A 15,991-nucleotide genomic window follows, 5' to 3' on the forward strand; every position below is an offset into this window, starting at 1 on the left:
ATTGCTCATATGGTAGCACCTTGAAACTCGAAATCCAATGCAGAGGCTGGCCTCTGTTAGAATCCGGACCAGAACGCTGCTTGGGCTGTGGAAACCAGCAGCCTGCCCTTTCCCCAGTCTTACAGGATCTGGCAGGCATCCTTCTCAGGACACTGTCTGCAAATCTAATAGGCTGTCCATGGCACGAATAGTTCTTGAAATAAACTTCGGATTCCCAACATTCCAGCTCAGAGTCCTCCTGGAGCCTCATTCAAGTGAGTCTGTAAAGACACAGCCCCTCATTCCCACACAATCTGTTCCCACAGGGGTGGAAAGGTTCGTTATTATTTTAGCCAATCCCCCTGGGTCGTCTTCATTTCACCAGCAGAGTTCATTTCTAGGCTCCAATTGGGAAGATTATCAAGGCCTTAATTTTTCTTAGGAAAATCCGTCTCTAGCATTCAGTGTACTAATTAGAAAAATGTCTGTGACCAGAGATAAAGATTTGCTTTCTAGTCTCTACCTCTGTTAGCGGTGGCAGCTGTTTGCCCCTCTCACCCTCCTCCCCCACCCCATGTCTGTGTGGAATCTTCTCTGCAGGCACCTGGGAGTTCTCAGGGACCCATGGAAATGCTGCACATCTGTGCATCAGGCAGCAGGGGACGTAAGTTCTGAAACGTTCCAAGGAAGGAGGCCAGCTGAGTCTATCCAAAGAACAAAGTAAACAGGGAGGGTGAAAATTGTTCTGTGCGTACAGAATTATAAAATTACTTGTTTTAGCTGCTCAATTACGTAAGCCAAAATCTCTCCCTACATTCTTCCCTCTTCTGTTGGCATCTGAACAATTTCCACCATCACAAGCAACCATGGTTAAAACACACCACTTGCTCACCATTCCACACCACATGTGTGTTTTGATTTTGGTATTCATTATTTTTTAGATGTCACCTAATTGAAGCTCCTTTGCAAGGAAAAAAAAGCAGGACTAACATTATTTATGTGTATGTTTGTGTGTGCTTGTAACAGAGTTTATATGCACCACATGTGTGTGGGTGTCTGCTGAGGTTAGAGGTCATCAGAGTCCCTTGAACTGGAGTTGTGGGCTGCCTGATGTGGGCTCTGGGAAACGAATCTAGGTCCTCTGAAAAAGTGTTTCGTGACTTTAACTGTTGAGCCTTCTCTCCAGCCTATCCTTCTCAATTTTTAAAAAACACAGTTTAGCAACCAGTACTAGGCTTACAAAAACATTATCAGACTTTTCTATGCTCTGAAATGTCGTACACCTAGGTTGTGAAATTGTGTCTCTCTGCCCTAGACTGCAGGCTCCTCATATCGCTTTGAGTTGAACCTGAGTGAATCCTTTATTAGTGTCTTTCATTTAGTGACCCAGCACAGCTCTGGGCGTGTTGTCGGGATTACAGAAGCATTATCAAGAGCGTTTACGTTTGACACGGTGTGGTGTGGGTATGGGAGGGATGCCTTCCCCTCGCCTACATCACCTGACACAGGCAGGAGAGCTAGTCCTGAGGTCGTGAGAGCAGGAGGGCTTGTCCCACTCCTTGCCCTTGGCTGCAGCACTAAGGAGAGTGGGCCCTGCACTTCACCACGGCAGCAGAGTGGGCTGGTCCTGGTAGCATGGGCAAGGGTGAGCTGGACCCCAGGGATGAGAGTGGGAGAGCTGGCCCTGCCCCTTGTCAGCTGCAGGACTGGATTGGGTAAGCTCGCCCTGGTGGTGTGGGTGCAGGAGAGTGGGCAGCTGACTAAGCTTCTGCTCAGGCCAGATCTAAGACGCTGAGTTGGCTCACCCCAAAATCTACCCCACCTATGAACTGCTGGACTGTATGAAAGGGCTTGTCCTGCAGATCAAAAGCTGGAGGATCTTCATGACATAGGGCTACAACAGGATATCCCAGAGGAGTTCCTGTGAGGATCCAGTGTTGACAGTGTAGCAGAAGCCAGATGCCTCCATTGCAACAAACATTTGCAAACAAAGAAGTGTGGACAAAGGATCTATTGTGGGACACACTGTGACACCCTGCAGCTTTCACTGCAAGATTTTTTTTTATATTTTTGGTTTCCTTTGGGGTGTGTTACAGGGGTGGAGGGTGGATATGAAAGGAAGGAGAGATGAGTAGGATTGGGTACATGATGTGAAAGTCATAAAGAATCAATAAAAATTTTTAAAAAGGGGATAGAGTCCAAAGTCCATCTTAAGGTAAATCCAGAGGTTTATCTCCAGCCCTAGTACAGCTGATGGGGTGTTGAGCTGCATCCCTCAGATCCTGCATCCCTCAGATCCTGGACCCCTCAGATCCTGCATCCCTCAGATCCTGGACCCCTCAGATCCTGCATCCCTCAGATCCTGCATCCCTCAGATTCTGCTCATCCTTGGAGCAAGAGTGTAGACTGATAGAAGAGGAATTTCAGAGTTCAGAGAGCGAAAGTTGCACTGCATTTTTATTTCCTAAAGATGTCTTTTTATATTATGCATATGTGTGTGCACCTGTCATGGTTATGTGCACATTTGTGCACTTGTTCATGGAGGCCAGAGGCATTAGATCTTCCGGGGCTTGTGTTACAGGTGGCTGTGAGCTGCCTCACATGGGTGCTAGGAACTGAGCTAGGATCGTCTGCAGGAGCAGGAGCCCCCTTTGACCAGAGCCACCCCCTTTAGCCCTAGAGTTCACTTTTAGTGATTTTTAAAATTATTTTTTTTGAGATAGGGTCTCTCTCTCTCTCTCTCTCTCTCTCTCTCTCTCTCTCTCTCTCTTTCTCTCTCTCTCTCTGTGTGTGTGTTTGCAGCCATGGTTGTTCTGGAACTATGTAGACCAGGCTGGCTTCAAACAGCCAGAGATCTATTCGCCTCTGCCTCCTGAATACTGGGATCCTGGGATTAAAGGTGTGCACCACTATGTCTGGCTACTATGAACTTTTACTGGAGGTCAAATGTGTTGGGAAGAAATAGGAGACAGACAGGATCACAGAGCTGAGCAAGCCTGGAACTCTAGCTAGCAGGGTTACCTGAGTCTGTGTACCCCATAGTTCACTACCATGTGCAGGTCCCAAGTACCTCTGCCTTACCAGCCACAGGGGTAAGCCTGACTCTGCAAACACCAGTCCAGCAGCAAAAACAAACTTCTCTGAAACAAGTGCGGTTTTCTACGAATGTCTTCTAGAGACAAACTCTGGAGCTAGGTGTGCCCAGAGGCATTTATAGAAGGAGCTGTGTCCGAGTACTGTAGATGCTAGCCTGGAACAGATCGGATGACTTAACGCCTCCATCCAAGGCAAAGCAGTGTTTATGAGCCGCTGTTCTTTTGTGGCAACTTCTGAGCATTCAGTTTCAGCTTCCTCCGTGCTCTGTTAGGATGCATCTGGAAGATAACTAAAGCATGCTTCCCGCTGTGTCTGTGAGGATTTACTAAGCGGGAAAGACCTGACCTGGATGTAGGCACAACCGTCTGATCGGCTGAAAGCTACAGGAAAAAAAAGCAAGAGTGAGAGAGAGAGAGCGAGAGAGAGAGAGAGAGAGAGAGAGAGAGAGAGAGAGAGAGAGCGAGAGAGAGCGAGAGAGAGAGCGCGAGAGAGAGCGAGAGAGAGTGAGAGAGAGCGAGAGAGTGTGAGAGAGAGAGCGCGAGAGAGAGAGAGAGAGAGTGAGAGAGAGAGAGAGCGAGAGAGAGAGAGAGCGCGAGAGAGAGCGAGAGAGAGAGTGAGAGAGAGAGAGAGAGCGCGCGAGAGAGAGCGAGAGAGTGAGAGAGAGAGAGAGCGAGAGAGAGAGCGAGAGAGAGCGAGAAAGTGAGAGAGAGAGCGAGAGAGAGAGCGAGAGAGAGAGCGAGAGAGAGAGCGAGAGAGAGCGAGAAAGTGAGAGAGAGAGAGCGAGAGAGAGAGAGAGAGAGAGAGAGAGAGAGAGAGAGAGAGAGCAAGAGAGAGCGAGAGAGCGCGCACAAGAGAGCGCCAGCGCTTGCTTCCTGGCTGTCATGATATGAACAGCTGTCCCGTGTGCTGTCTACCATGATGTTTGTAAAGCTCTAAAATCGTGAGCAACAAATTCTTCTCTCCCTAAATTGCTTATGTCACGAAGCAGGGGCAGGTAGATCTCTGAGTTTGAAGCCAGCCTCTCTACAGAGTGAGTTCCAGGACAGCCAGGAAACAAGGTGCTACAGAAACAAACAAACAGCCTACACAGAAAAATCCTGTCTTGAAAAAACAAACAAAATTATGGTAAATTGTTTAAGCCATGAAAGACTAACTTGTGCATGATTTGGTGGCTGGAATGTGCATGTCGCCCATAGTTCAGATGTTTGAGTACTTACCTGTGGGTGGAGGCTTAGGAGGTGTGACCTTGTTGGAGGAAGTGTGTCACTGGGGAACAGCTTTGAGATTATAAAGGCTCCTGCCATTTGGTTTGCTCTCCCTGCTTTCCCTTGCACAGTTCAAGATGTGAGCTCTCTCTCTCTCGTCTTGCCTTCTATTTCCTTGCGGTGAGACTTGCCTCTAGAATTATAAACCTAGATAAACCCTGCCTTCTCTAAGCTGTCTTGGTCACAGTGTTTATCACAGCAACAGAAAAGCAACTAACATAATATGAGTAAGTAAAATGACAAGCCAACTTAATTTATGAACATAATGCAAAATAATACATAATGCATTTTTATTAAGATTCATCAACAGCAAATACATTTTACTCCCCAAACTTTAAGGCAGTATATTAGCATTCTCTCAGAACAGTTGATTTCATTAGAAGGTTAAATGAGCAGATGTGACTATGTCAGTGAGTGCCGAGGTGTGCAAGCTTCACACTCTCCACCTCAGCACACCGACCTGCCACCTCCTCTTTGACACAGATCCTCCCCAGAACTCTGGGCCTTGCTATCTAGGGGATGCCTCTCAGCCATCTTTTTTTTCTGAATTCTAGCTTCCCTAGATTACAATAGAGACATATATTTGCAGTAAAAGCTTTCCTCTTGGATATTTGAGGTTTTTTTTTTCCCTTCATGAAAGGCACATGATTAATCTTAGTAAATGGACAGGGGAAGAAAAATGGCTCTTTGCATAGAACATAACATTCTAACATAGCAAATCCTTCTACCAGTGACCTGGCACAGCTCTGGGCATGTGGATGGGATTGCAGAAGCATTCCCAAGAGCCAGAGTCTTAAGTCCATTCGAAGGTGAGCCCAGGTTTTGTTTCCAGGAATAGTCCAAATCGAACACTCTACAGCGTCCTTCTTACTGGTCTACCTAGATATAGTCACGTATCACTTCCTGTCAAGGACAAATTCTGAGAAATGCATTATTCAACCATTGCCATTGTGTGAACATTACAGGGCATGTTACAGAAACATAGATTGGATAATCTCTGGCCCGCCCAGACTATATCATAATCTTATGCAAGATTATTGTTAGGTGACCAGAATGTGGCCTCATTATCAGTGTGTTTTTCTGGGATGTGGCTGGTTCCCTTTGACCAAAACCATGAAAGCAGCTGTGATATTTGTTCACTTTGGGCAAAGGCTCCACAATCTAGTTGAGTGACTGTAGATAACATGAGTGCAGACGAAAAGGTGGGTGTGATGGTGTGTGTTGATCACAGATTTGGGGCACATCTTATTCACATTCTATTTGCCTTCTCAGTGGCTGGGCCCAGATAGAGTTTCAGCTCCATGTCACCACAGAGTGTTGGAATGAAGACCAAGACAGAATTTGAATGTGGAAGACGGGTGCAGAGACACATTGACCTGGGCCCTTATTTTCAGAATTGGTAGATTAAAATGCAATAAGTGTGTGTGTGTGTGTGTGTGTGTGTGTGTGTGTGTGTGTGTGTGTCCTTTTAGATTCAGGCCCGTGACCCAGATGTGAACTAGGCCTGAAACAGTGATGCCAGGGCAAGTTCTCCAGTGAGAAAGGCAGGGTGGGGCTGTAACTGTGGAGCCCTGGTCGCAGCTGTCTTTCCCCTTCTCTGGCTGAGGTGCTCAGAGCCCTTAGCAGTGGACACAGTAGAGATGGACACTTCCACTGATCCTGAGGTCCCGCAGCTGCTCCAGGGCTTTCTGATCCAGGCTGGTGGCCCCCAGCCCATGCCCATTGAGTGCCAGCTTCAGCCCTCCCTCTTGGCACAAAAGCAGAACCTGGTAAGAATAGCTTGACTGGGTGGTGGGCTTCCCGACAGACTTTTCCTGGTGTACTACCACTGGGTTCCTCCTTCACTGAAGGGGACACAATTATAAGAAATAGACGGGTCTAGGAGTTAAAGTTCACCATCTGCAACATGCTTTCCACTGGGAAATATTCTCAACCACAGCTACATACTGGAGCCATAGAGAGAGCTTGAGACTGGATCTCATGTAGCTCAGGCTGGCCTCAAGGTTCCTATACAGCTGAGACTGGCCTTGAACTCCTGCTCCTTCTGCCTCTGCTTTCCAAGGGCTAGATTATCGATGTAGATAGTGCTGGTGACATCACTCCTGGTCTTTAGAAGTTTAGGGGAGCATTTAAAGACAATGCCTCATCTGCATTCATTATGCCTGTATTTCTGGGTACAGGATCTCTGGCGTTAGCCTAGAGGGCTGAAGGCTAATATCTGAACATTCTCTCTGCAGAGCTGGCTCTGGCTTCCTAGCCCTGGGCTATTGGCCTGCTCACTGTTCCCAGGATCTAGCCCATAGTCTCCCGATTGTTATGAAATGGGCTCAAGGAGAGTTGCGACTACTTGGCTCAGACCTACCTCGAAGAATCGCTGGGGATAAAAGAGGAAGGGGGCTGAGATCAGCTTCTTTCGTCCCCAGGAGGAGACCCAGGCCAGTGTTCTGTCTGTGAAGGAAGCCCTGAGTGTCACAGGAACATGGGTGGCCCCATCCCTCAGGCTCAGGGTGAAACTATAGGAAGCAGGCAGAGAAGTGGATCAGGCTCTGTCACCTTCAGGCCATGGTATCTCTGAAGAGGAAGGGTTGAGGCAGGAGAGACACTGGGAGACTGGATAGCTTCTAAGAGTTAAGTTTGTTTGGCAGGCTCTGGGCAGAACACTTGGACATAGAACAGTACAGAGGTATAGACAGCACACGAGAATCATACTTGAATCCCTGACTGGAAGACTATGCAGGTAGAATAATTGCCTATCCCAAGCCTCAGTTTATTCCCCTGAAAATGGGGATGCTGTGACTGTAACAGCAATTAACATTTATTGTTATGTGTCAGACTGTGGCTTTGCAAAGAGCTGGTGGTCAGGGTCAGGCTGCAGGGGCTTATGCTCTGTCGCTTTCTAGTCCCATGGCCTCGGGCAAGTCACTGAATCCCTGTGTGCTTCCTCAACTGCAAATTAGGGAGGAAGAGCACTGTTCTCATCTCACAGGGCTGTTAGAATGAAATGAAAGAATAGGTAAAGTGTGTGTGTGTGTGTGTGTGTGTGTGTGTGTGTGTAAAACAGTAAATAAATATAGAAACGATACTCTGCTTAGACGGTATTAGTACAGAACACAGCATCTATGTCTTTTTAATTACCTGTGTGTATGTGTGAGCATGTGTGTATGCTTGTGTACTTGTGTGAGTGTGTGTTTGTGCATGTATATAAATGTGTGTGCATGTGTGTTAGTGTGTGTGCGTATTTGTGTTTGAGTATATGTGAAGGTATGGGTGTGTGAATATGAGTGTGTGTTTGTGTGTCTGTGAATGTGTGTGCACATGAAAGTGAGTGTGTGCAAGTGCAAGTATGTGTGTGTGCATTTGTGAGAGCATGTGTGTACCAGTGTGTGTGTATTTGTGTTTGTGTGTGAATGTGTATGAGTGTGTTTTTGTGTGGATGTAAATGTGTGTGTGTGTGTTTGTGAGTGTAAGCATGTGTGTGTGAGAGAGAGAGACATGTGCACCAGGGACTAGAGGAGCGTGCCCTGTAGTCAGCTGTCCTCCTCTATTTCTGCTATTTCTTTGAAACTCCCTGAGCTTGGAGCTGGAGCTTCTCAGTGAGGCCAGAGGCCAGCAAGCCCCAGCTCCTCCTGCCTCTGTGTCCAGGGCTGCTGAGTCCTATGAGCGTACGCAAACGCCTGGCCTGTTACCTGGCTGCTAGGATCTGAACTCCAGCCCCCTAGCATTCGTATTAGGAGCACTTTTAAATGCTGGCCCACCTCTTCAGCCCCAGAGTTTTGATGGACATTTAGAGAGAACTTCTCATCAAGTGTAGGGCTCTGTTGGATGGGGTCAGAGTGACATGAGGGAACACTGGAACATCTGGTCTAAACAAATTTAAGCTGCAGGTCTTGGTTTGAGTGAGCACTGGAGGAGAAGCCAGATTCTGGCACCCAAGCATTTTGTTTCTAGGCAGCTTGACTATTTACTGAACCTAGCATTGTGATAGCCTAGGGAGCCATTTCACCTCTCAGCTGTAAAGGCTCTTTTCTAGGACTTGTGATGTGAAGCTAGTTTACCTGACAGGGAAGCAGCGCCCACAACTGGGGCTGCTGTGCCCAACCCCAACCCTATTCATAAGCTCTGAAACCTGGGTTAACTAACTTACTTCTCTTTGCTCTGCTGCAAGAGGGGGCTAAATGGCAGTGTTGCCCCCCACCCTCTCAAACTAAATACTTACTCTTTTGGCTCTTTCAAGACCAGTCCTCGAACTACAATGACTTGCCCAGGCCAGAGACCCCGAGGAAGAGCTCGAGAGCAGGGCACCTCCTGATAGAAATGGGAGAGGAAGGGATGGTGACCATTGTGGTGTCAGGGTCCCTCACAAGCAGGATACCCCCCAGGGACCCAGGGACCCAGAGTAGGTGAGTTTCTCTGTAGGCTTGAAGCCAGGAGACTTGGCCCTGCCCATGTGTTAAGCACCCACTGTAAGCCTGCTGAGAGCTTCTTCAGGCTCTCTGGGCTGTGCACAGGTCCTTGTTCCAGAGTGTGCTCTGAACTGTATGTAGCAGGTATACAGTGGTTTGTCATTCTGCCACCGATGAGCAGCTGGAGGTCTGGGGCTGGATGGTTTTCCTGGCCTGATGCTTGGTACTGGGTCAGTCATGGAATGTATTAAATACCCATTTGCAGAGCAGGTGAAGAGGATGAGATGGAATGGTAATTCAGCCAGGGGCTGCTTTGCCCTCCCATTGCTGCAGTTTTCCACAGAGGAATCGAGGTGGAACTACACCTTCAGGAGCAAGGGTCACTTACCAGCCTGGGGCTATACAGCAGGAGGGGCTGAAGGAAAGAAAGAGGCAGGGGGAGGCTGTTGGTATTTGCTTGGGCAAAGAGAAGGTCTTCCTACTTGGCTTGCATCTGGGAGACACAAGGAGTTTGTGCCTCTCCCAGCAGTAGGTGAGTGATTGGGCTCCCAGTGGGGGATCCTTTGAGTCCTGAGATATCCCCCATCTCTGAGTAGTTGGGAGGAGCTGGAAGGACAGTGGAGCTGTCATTCTTCACCCCCAGCAAGATCGTGGGTCTCATCTTCCTTTTTTGTCCTGTGGCATCAACCATAACCATCTTGTAGGACTGATCTGAGGACCTAAAACTCAGCAGAAATTATCTCCGGATGGGAATCATGGGCCCTTCCAGGGAGTCAGTTACCTCCACCTATCTTCCCAAGCTTGCCTTGGAGATAGGAGGGGAGAGGCAAATCCAGCCTCCCCATCCTGGCAACTGCAGCAGGGAGGAGGGGTCGGCTGAGCCTTGTACAGTCATATGCAGGGAGGAGGGGCCAGCTGGCTTCTAAGCAAGATTGCCCAGCCTCGCTCCCAAGAGATTGAGACATCTGGGCTGAGGAGCCATCAACTTTGATGACTAAGTTCTGTCCCTGACTCACTTAGTGGAAGGAAACTCCTGCAGACTGTCCTCTGATCCCCCACACAGACATGCTCCCCCACTGTGTACGCACAGACACACACTGTGCATTCACACACAACAAATAAATAAAATTAAATTAAAAAATCAAAGAAAGGGGGTTGGGGATTTAGCTCAGTGGTAGAGCGCTTGCCTAGGAAGCGCAAGGCCCTGGGTTCAGTCCCCAGCTCCGAAAAAAAGAAAAAAAAATCAAAGAAAGAAACTCACATATCCAACTGGATACTCTCTGCTACCCTCCACGAATGGCTGTTAAGAAAGAAAGAAAAAAGAGCTGGAGAGATGTTTCAGTGGTTGTTCCTCTAAACCACCCAGGTTTGGTTCTCAGCACCCACAGTTTCAGTGAGCTGGATGCCTTCTGGCTTCCATGAGCACCAGATAGCACACAGTGCACACACGGGCAAAACCACTCATACATATAACATAGAAGGAGAGAAAGAGAGAGAACGAGCTGCCAGCCTTTGGGACCGCTGTAAGCCCCTGACTGCTTCCCACACAACTTTTTAAAGCTGGTGTGTTGAACATCCCTGCTGTAGGCCCCACCTCAGGTTTACTGAGTCAAGCCAGGAGTTTGCCAGGGCAGTGTGCTACCACTGAGTCCCATATTTAGCTGTATTTTAAATAAGTTAATTAGGTAGCTATGATTCATCTACCAAACTACGTGCTAAGTCCTTTGCTCCTCAGTGCCAAGCAGACTCCACCACCAGGAAAGGTTCCTGTCCACGGCTTCTGGGCTTCCTAACTGTGGTCACCTTGTCTTCTTCCTGACCCCACTCATTTCTGACACATCTTTGCACTTCTCTCTCTTGGTCATCCCAGGCATATAGGCATCCTCTATCACCCAATCTGGGGTGAGTGAGTGAGCCCCAGACCTGTCCAGATCAGGGGATGTCAGAGGCCACTACTAACCCAGCCTTGGCTCCAAGAGAACTTACACTGATGTTCAGGAATCCAACAGCCTTTACCAAGATGTCGCCAGATATATCAAGAGTATCCACCCGTGACAGTGGGAGCCGATAGCGGTAGTGAAGAAAGTGCTGTCCGTTCACACTCACCTGGGGAAGCAAACAGCATGCTGAGGAGCAAGGGCACGGACTGTATGCACAAGCCATCCCGGGCACCAGCAGGCCAGCCTCCCAAGGCCTTGCTTATTCTTTTCTAGACTTTGCAAGGCAGGTGCACTGTACAGATAAACTCATGTAATCTGTCCAACGCCGTGGAGCTGACAGGTGGCAGAGATGATCCTGGGACCAGAGCACTGTCCATGTTCTCTTTCCCTATGATGAAACTCTCCCTATCTTAGCCAGTCTGAGTTGTTGCCATTGTATTGCCATTGCAACTACCACTGACAGCATCATTACTACCATCACCACCACTACCATCATCACCACCATCACCCCCCCACCAACCACCACCACCATCATCATCACCACCACCACCATCATCATCACCACCACCACCATCACCACCTCCACCACCATCATCATCACCAGCAGCAGCAGCAGCAGCAGCAGCAGCAGCAGCAGCAGCAGAAGCAGCATCCTTCCCCTCCTCCTATCTATACCAAGGAAACCAAGGCTCAGGAAGTTGGGGATAATTTTTGTCCATTAGGGCTTCCTTCCACCAGCTGCTTTGTCCAGTGGAGCCAACTGAATATCTCATTATTATCTTTCTGTTAGGATCATATTGGAGGTCAAAGCCTGGATATTAAGTTCTCTCTCCCTGTCCCCTGCTGCCCCAGCTGTAAGGGGATTGTGACAATATCCACCTCAGACCTCATGTGGAGGATTTAATGGTCACATTCACAAAAAGGGTTTAGCATACTGCCTGCCACCCAGCATGGGTCTTCTAAATGCTTGCTCTGACCTCGCATACTGGATCCCTCTCCCTACTAGATCAAAGGACTTTTGCACTTTCTTATTGCTATACAGGCCCAGAGAGTCTTACTCCCCTCTCCATAGGCAGTTTATCACAGTGCAATGGAAAATTGGACAAGAGAAGGAGTCATGTGGGGTGCCAGCACCAGACTGCTTGATGCGCAACCTTTCCACTCACCTTCACCTCTTCATTGTCAAAGAGAAAGAGGATGAGGAAGCTAGCCCCTTTCTGCAGGGCGATTCCTGGCCACCGGACCTCTTTCTGCCAGAGTCCACCTTGGAGGGTGTTGCAGATGACATGGGGCTTGACAGTGTAGAAGCGAGGGCTGAAGTGGAAGGCAACATCTGGCCGAGGATGCAGGCAGCACCCACACTGGAAGTCCACCTGAAACCTGGTAGGGGTGTTGTGAGGTTCTGAGTGCCCACAGAAATCCTAAGGTAGAGAGGAACTCCAGATCGATGTCCCTAATTTTGGGCTCTACTGAGAGTCCTAGCCAGTTCCCCTTACCTCCGTGCATGGCGAGGGACCACACCCTGCAGCATGATCATCTTGCCTGCATACAGGCCACCGAAAATTGTTGTGACATAAGGAATCACCTGAACAAGGGAGAGAAATCAGTTATGCCAACCAGATGTGGAAACAAGGACTCCTATGGGTAGGGGTGGCTGTGGATAGAGAGGAAAGACCAGGAAAACATCTTCCCCACTGTGAAGTTGATCTTGACTATTAGCTTGGTGAAATTTGCAAATATCATGGGAATGCACCTTGGGGAACATCTGTGAAGGCTTTTCTAGAGAAGGTTAGTTGAAGTTGCAACACCCCATCCTAAATGTGAGCAGACAGTACCTTTTTATAGGCTGGATTCCAGACTGAATAAAAAGATGATTCATGTCCCCTTCTTACCCCAGCAGAGACAGGGTGTCTCTGTGTAGCCAAAGCTATCTCAGAATTCAATCTGTAGAGGAGGCTGGCCTCGAACTCAGAGAGCTGCCTGCCTTTGTCTGTCTCTGTCTGCTTCTGGGTTGCGATTAAGAGTGTGTGCCATCACATGTCAGGCCTTTGATTCTTTTTTTTTTTTTTTTCTTTTTTTCGGAGCTGGGGACCGAACCCAGGGCCTTGCGATTGCTAGGCAAGCGTTCTACCACTGAGCTAAATCCCCAACCCCAGGCCTTTGATTCTTGATCGTGGAGCTGTGAGAGTGGTCTCCTGCTACCATCTTCCCTGCCATGGTGGAGCCATGGTGGAGCCATGGTGGAGCCATGGTGGAGGGATTTCCTATGGCTGTGAGCCAAAATAACCGTTCCTTGCCTTAAGTTGCTTTTGCTGAGTAATTTTTCTTTTCACAGCAATAAGAAAAAATAACTAATACACCCTCAAGAGAAAATGTCCTTGTAGGGAAGGACCAGTTTTCTTTCCAATATTCCTGGATTAGTTACATTTCTTACTGCTGTAACAAGACACTAGACAAAAGCAACTGAGGGAAGGAAGGGTTTGTTTTGCCTCATGGTTCCTGGGCATCAAGGCAGAAGGCATGGCGACAGGAGCTTGAAGCAGCTGGTCACATTGTATCCACAGTCAGGAAGCAGGCTGCAGTGGAAGCTGGCGCTTATCCTGATTCAGCTCCTGGAGTGGTGCCACCCCACATTTAGAGTGACTCTCATTACCTTGATTAATGGGATCTAGATAATACCTCACAGACTTGACTGAGGCTGGTTTCCATGGCAATTCTACATCCCATCAAGTTCTTACTCCAATGACCCATCACAGTTCTCCCCAAAGCTCTCCTTTCTTGGGCAGACAAGCCTAAACCATATGGCCCAGGAAATCCTAATTCAGCTACACTGCCCTGTCAGAGCTGAGGTACAACAGGTCGCTGTGTCCCAACTGAGATTTGTCACCCCACTGGATGTCACCTGGGAAGGAAGCTGCTGAGGACTGGTGAATGTCCAGGGTTTAGGAGCTAAGAGGAAAAGAATGGAGAAGTTGGGAGTGGGTTGACCCTGATGTGGACTCTCTTGGGAGATACCTAACAGTGACTAGATACCTAACAGGGTCATCTCCTGGAGCCCATCTTTCCTCACACAGAGGTTATCTGGCCTTCCTAAAGTATGCATACACTTTCAACTCTACTTTTGCTGGGTCTGCTGCTCCCTTCCACTTTTTCCTGTTCCCCATCTTGACACCTTTTTGCTTTCCCTCTTCTGAGTTCTCAGAGCCTTAGCTCACAATGCTTGCTCGGTCCATGGCCCCAGTATAGAGGATCTGCCCGGCTGTTTTTCCATTCTGATCACTGTATAAGAAAACTGGAGCCATGTCTTTCCCTTCAGCAAGCTCAGCACCCACCTGGGCACAGTGGGAGCTCCACAGAGGGCAGGCCTATAAGCTGGCAGGTGAACCTGGGGCAGTGTCACAGGTCAGCCTTTACATGTTGCTTGGCAATCAGAGAGCCCAGATCACTCTAAGGAGCCCTTCCGGTGACAGTTCTTAGTTTGTGAAGAAACAGGCTGTGGGGGACCTAGGTTTCAGGTGCTTCAGCCCCATTACTCAGTCATGGGAGGAGGTGCCAGAGGCCAGGATCTCTATAGGTCCTGGCAGCTTGGCAGGCAGCCTTCCAGTTCCCAGGCTCTTGACAGAATGTGTTAATTAATTGAGCTGATGGAAACCTCTAAGGAGGAGAGGGCCAAGCAGGGGAAAGTAATAATTAGTGCTCGTTAGTAGTAGTGCCTGCTGGGAGTTTGGCTTTCTGCAGAGCATGGTGAGGCTTCAGAAAGTCTCCTGGGCACTAAACGGGGGTTGGGGAGTGGGGTGGGGGGAGATCCACACAATCCCTGACTGGGAGGGCTCCCCTCCCCCCAGGCCCTTCCCTCAGGCTCAGAGAAGGGGCTGCCCTTAGTCATTAGTGTCCCTCACTGCAATCTCCATTCTTCTAGCCACCCATCCCAGAAGAGGTGAATTGAATAGGCAAGGACCCTGGAAACCTGACCAATCACTTGCAAGTTGGGATTTAGCTGATTAGTCGTGTTTGTTTGTTTGTTTGTTTGTTTGTTTTTGTTAACCTTACTCACAGGGTGGAAGACTGGCGGCTGCAGGATGAAGCTGTCAGGGATCGGGTCCAGGTGTTCGTCAGTTGACATGGGGAAGAGCAACTCCAACTGGGCCTGATCCTGATTCCAGCCGCGCGATTCCCCACTGAATTGACTCACGTTTCCCAGCCAGGGTCTTCAGCTTCTGCAACAGCTGTCCAAACTGTTAGTCTTACTTGCTCCCTATGGAGTCCTAATGCTTCTAGGAGCTGACCTGGGAAGGGCACTGGCCACCTCTAGGACCCTCACTAACCCCGCTCTGGTCGTTCACAGCAGCAGCTTTGCTGGACTGGGTTTGCTAGCAGAAACTCCTGCGTTCAGGGACCGGTAGCTGGCACTCACTCCCGGACCTGTTAACTAGCCCATCTGTGTCAGAAGCATTTAGCCATTTCAAAGGCAAGCCTGGGGCCGGCTCATTTCAGCAAGGGCTTTAGTTTCCTGGGGGCTCACCTGGGCCTTCAGCCAATAGCAGGAAGAGAAGGTGGTGCTGCTGCTGGTGGTGGTACACGTGTGCAGGTTCCTTGAGAGGCCCCGCCCCCAGGTTCCTGGCTCCTCCTGCCTTCATTCCCTGGTCTCTTTCCCCTCACTTCCCTTTACCCCTAAGTTGCACAGTCCCTTGAGACCATTTCAACATTAGCTGCAGATGTCAGGGACCAGCTGGGGTCACAAGAAAGTGGAGTGAGTAAAGGTCAGGGAGAGGAGGGTTCCCTTGGACTCAGAGGAAGCAGCATGGGCTAGAGGGAACTCAGCTTCTGCTCTGATGTGTTCTGTCCTTCCACAAACCATTCTCCCTGAGCCTCCCTTTGTTCACCTGGGTGTCAAGAGGGAGACCACAGCAGGGCCTTGTGTTTGAGCATGGGCCTGTATGGCCTGGCCCAGATTCTAGTATAAAGTTCCCCTTTCAAAACAGCGTAACTTCTCAACTTTAGCCTAAGTTGGGAGGCTTCCTGTTCTAACATGGGGTCAGACTTGGCAGCAGGGAGCTCCTGGCAGGACCAGGAATGTTAACTACACAGGGTGTTGGTACTGTCTTTCCTGGGACAAGAGCACCCGTGAGGGCTCTGACTGAGGGATGTTGCAGGGTTACCTCACCTGATCTCCCCACCTAGAAGTTTGCCAGAAAGGTGACTTGTGGGGTCTCCACTCCGGGGCCTAATGAAGAAAACTCTTTGGGAGTGAAGTCCAGGAAGTGGCCTTGCAGGCAGTTCCACTGAGCATATATGTTTGAGAAACCCT

General features: G+C 49.1%; 1 protein-coding gene across 16 annotated transcripts; it reads right to left on the reverse strand.

Annotated features, from left to right (window-relative positions):
• Nucleotides 1-4,573: 4,573 nt before the first annotated feature.
• On the reverse strand, nt 4,574-15,439 carry Lgals12 (galectin 12). 16 transcript variants are annotated; one of them, XM_087548653.1, is made up of 11 exons: nt 15,206-15,331; nt 15,009-15,112; nt 14,738-14,909; nt 12,180-12,268; nt 11,850-12,063; nt 10,730-10,849; nt 10,005-10,043; nt 9,132-9,158; nt 8,557-8,645; nt 6,703-6,853; nt 4,594-6,106 (listed from the first exon to the last, which is right to left on the reverse strand). In XM_087548653.1, exons 3-11 carry the CDS (start codon nt 14,804-14,806, stop codon nt 5,960-5,962), a joined length of 945 nt encoding a protein of 314 aa, XP_087404779.1. In that variant the 5' UTR covers nt 14,807-14,909; nt 15,009-15,112; nt 15,206-15,331; the 3' UTR covers nt 4,594-5,959.
• Nucleotides 15,440-15,991: the final 552 nt, after the last annotated feature.

This window comes from Rattus norvegicus, chromosome 1, assembly GCF_021556685.1.
Source record: "Rattus norvegicus strain SHRSP/BbbUtx chromosome 1, alternate assembly SHRSP_T2T, whole genome shotgun sequence".
Taxonomy (NCBI): domain Eukaryota; kingdom Metazoa; phylum Chordata; class Mammalia; order Rodentia; family Muridae; genus Rattus; species Rattus norvegicus.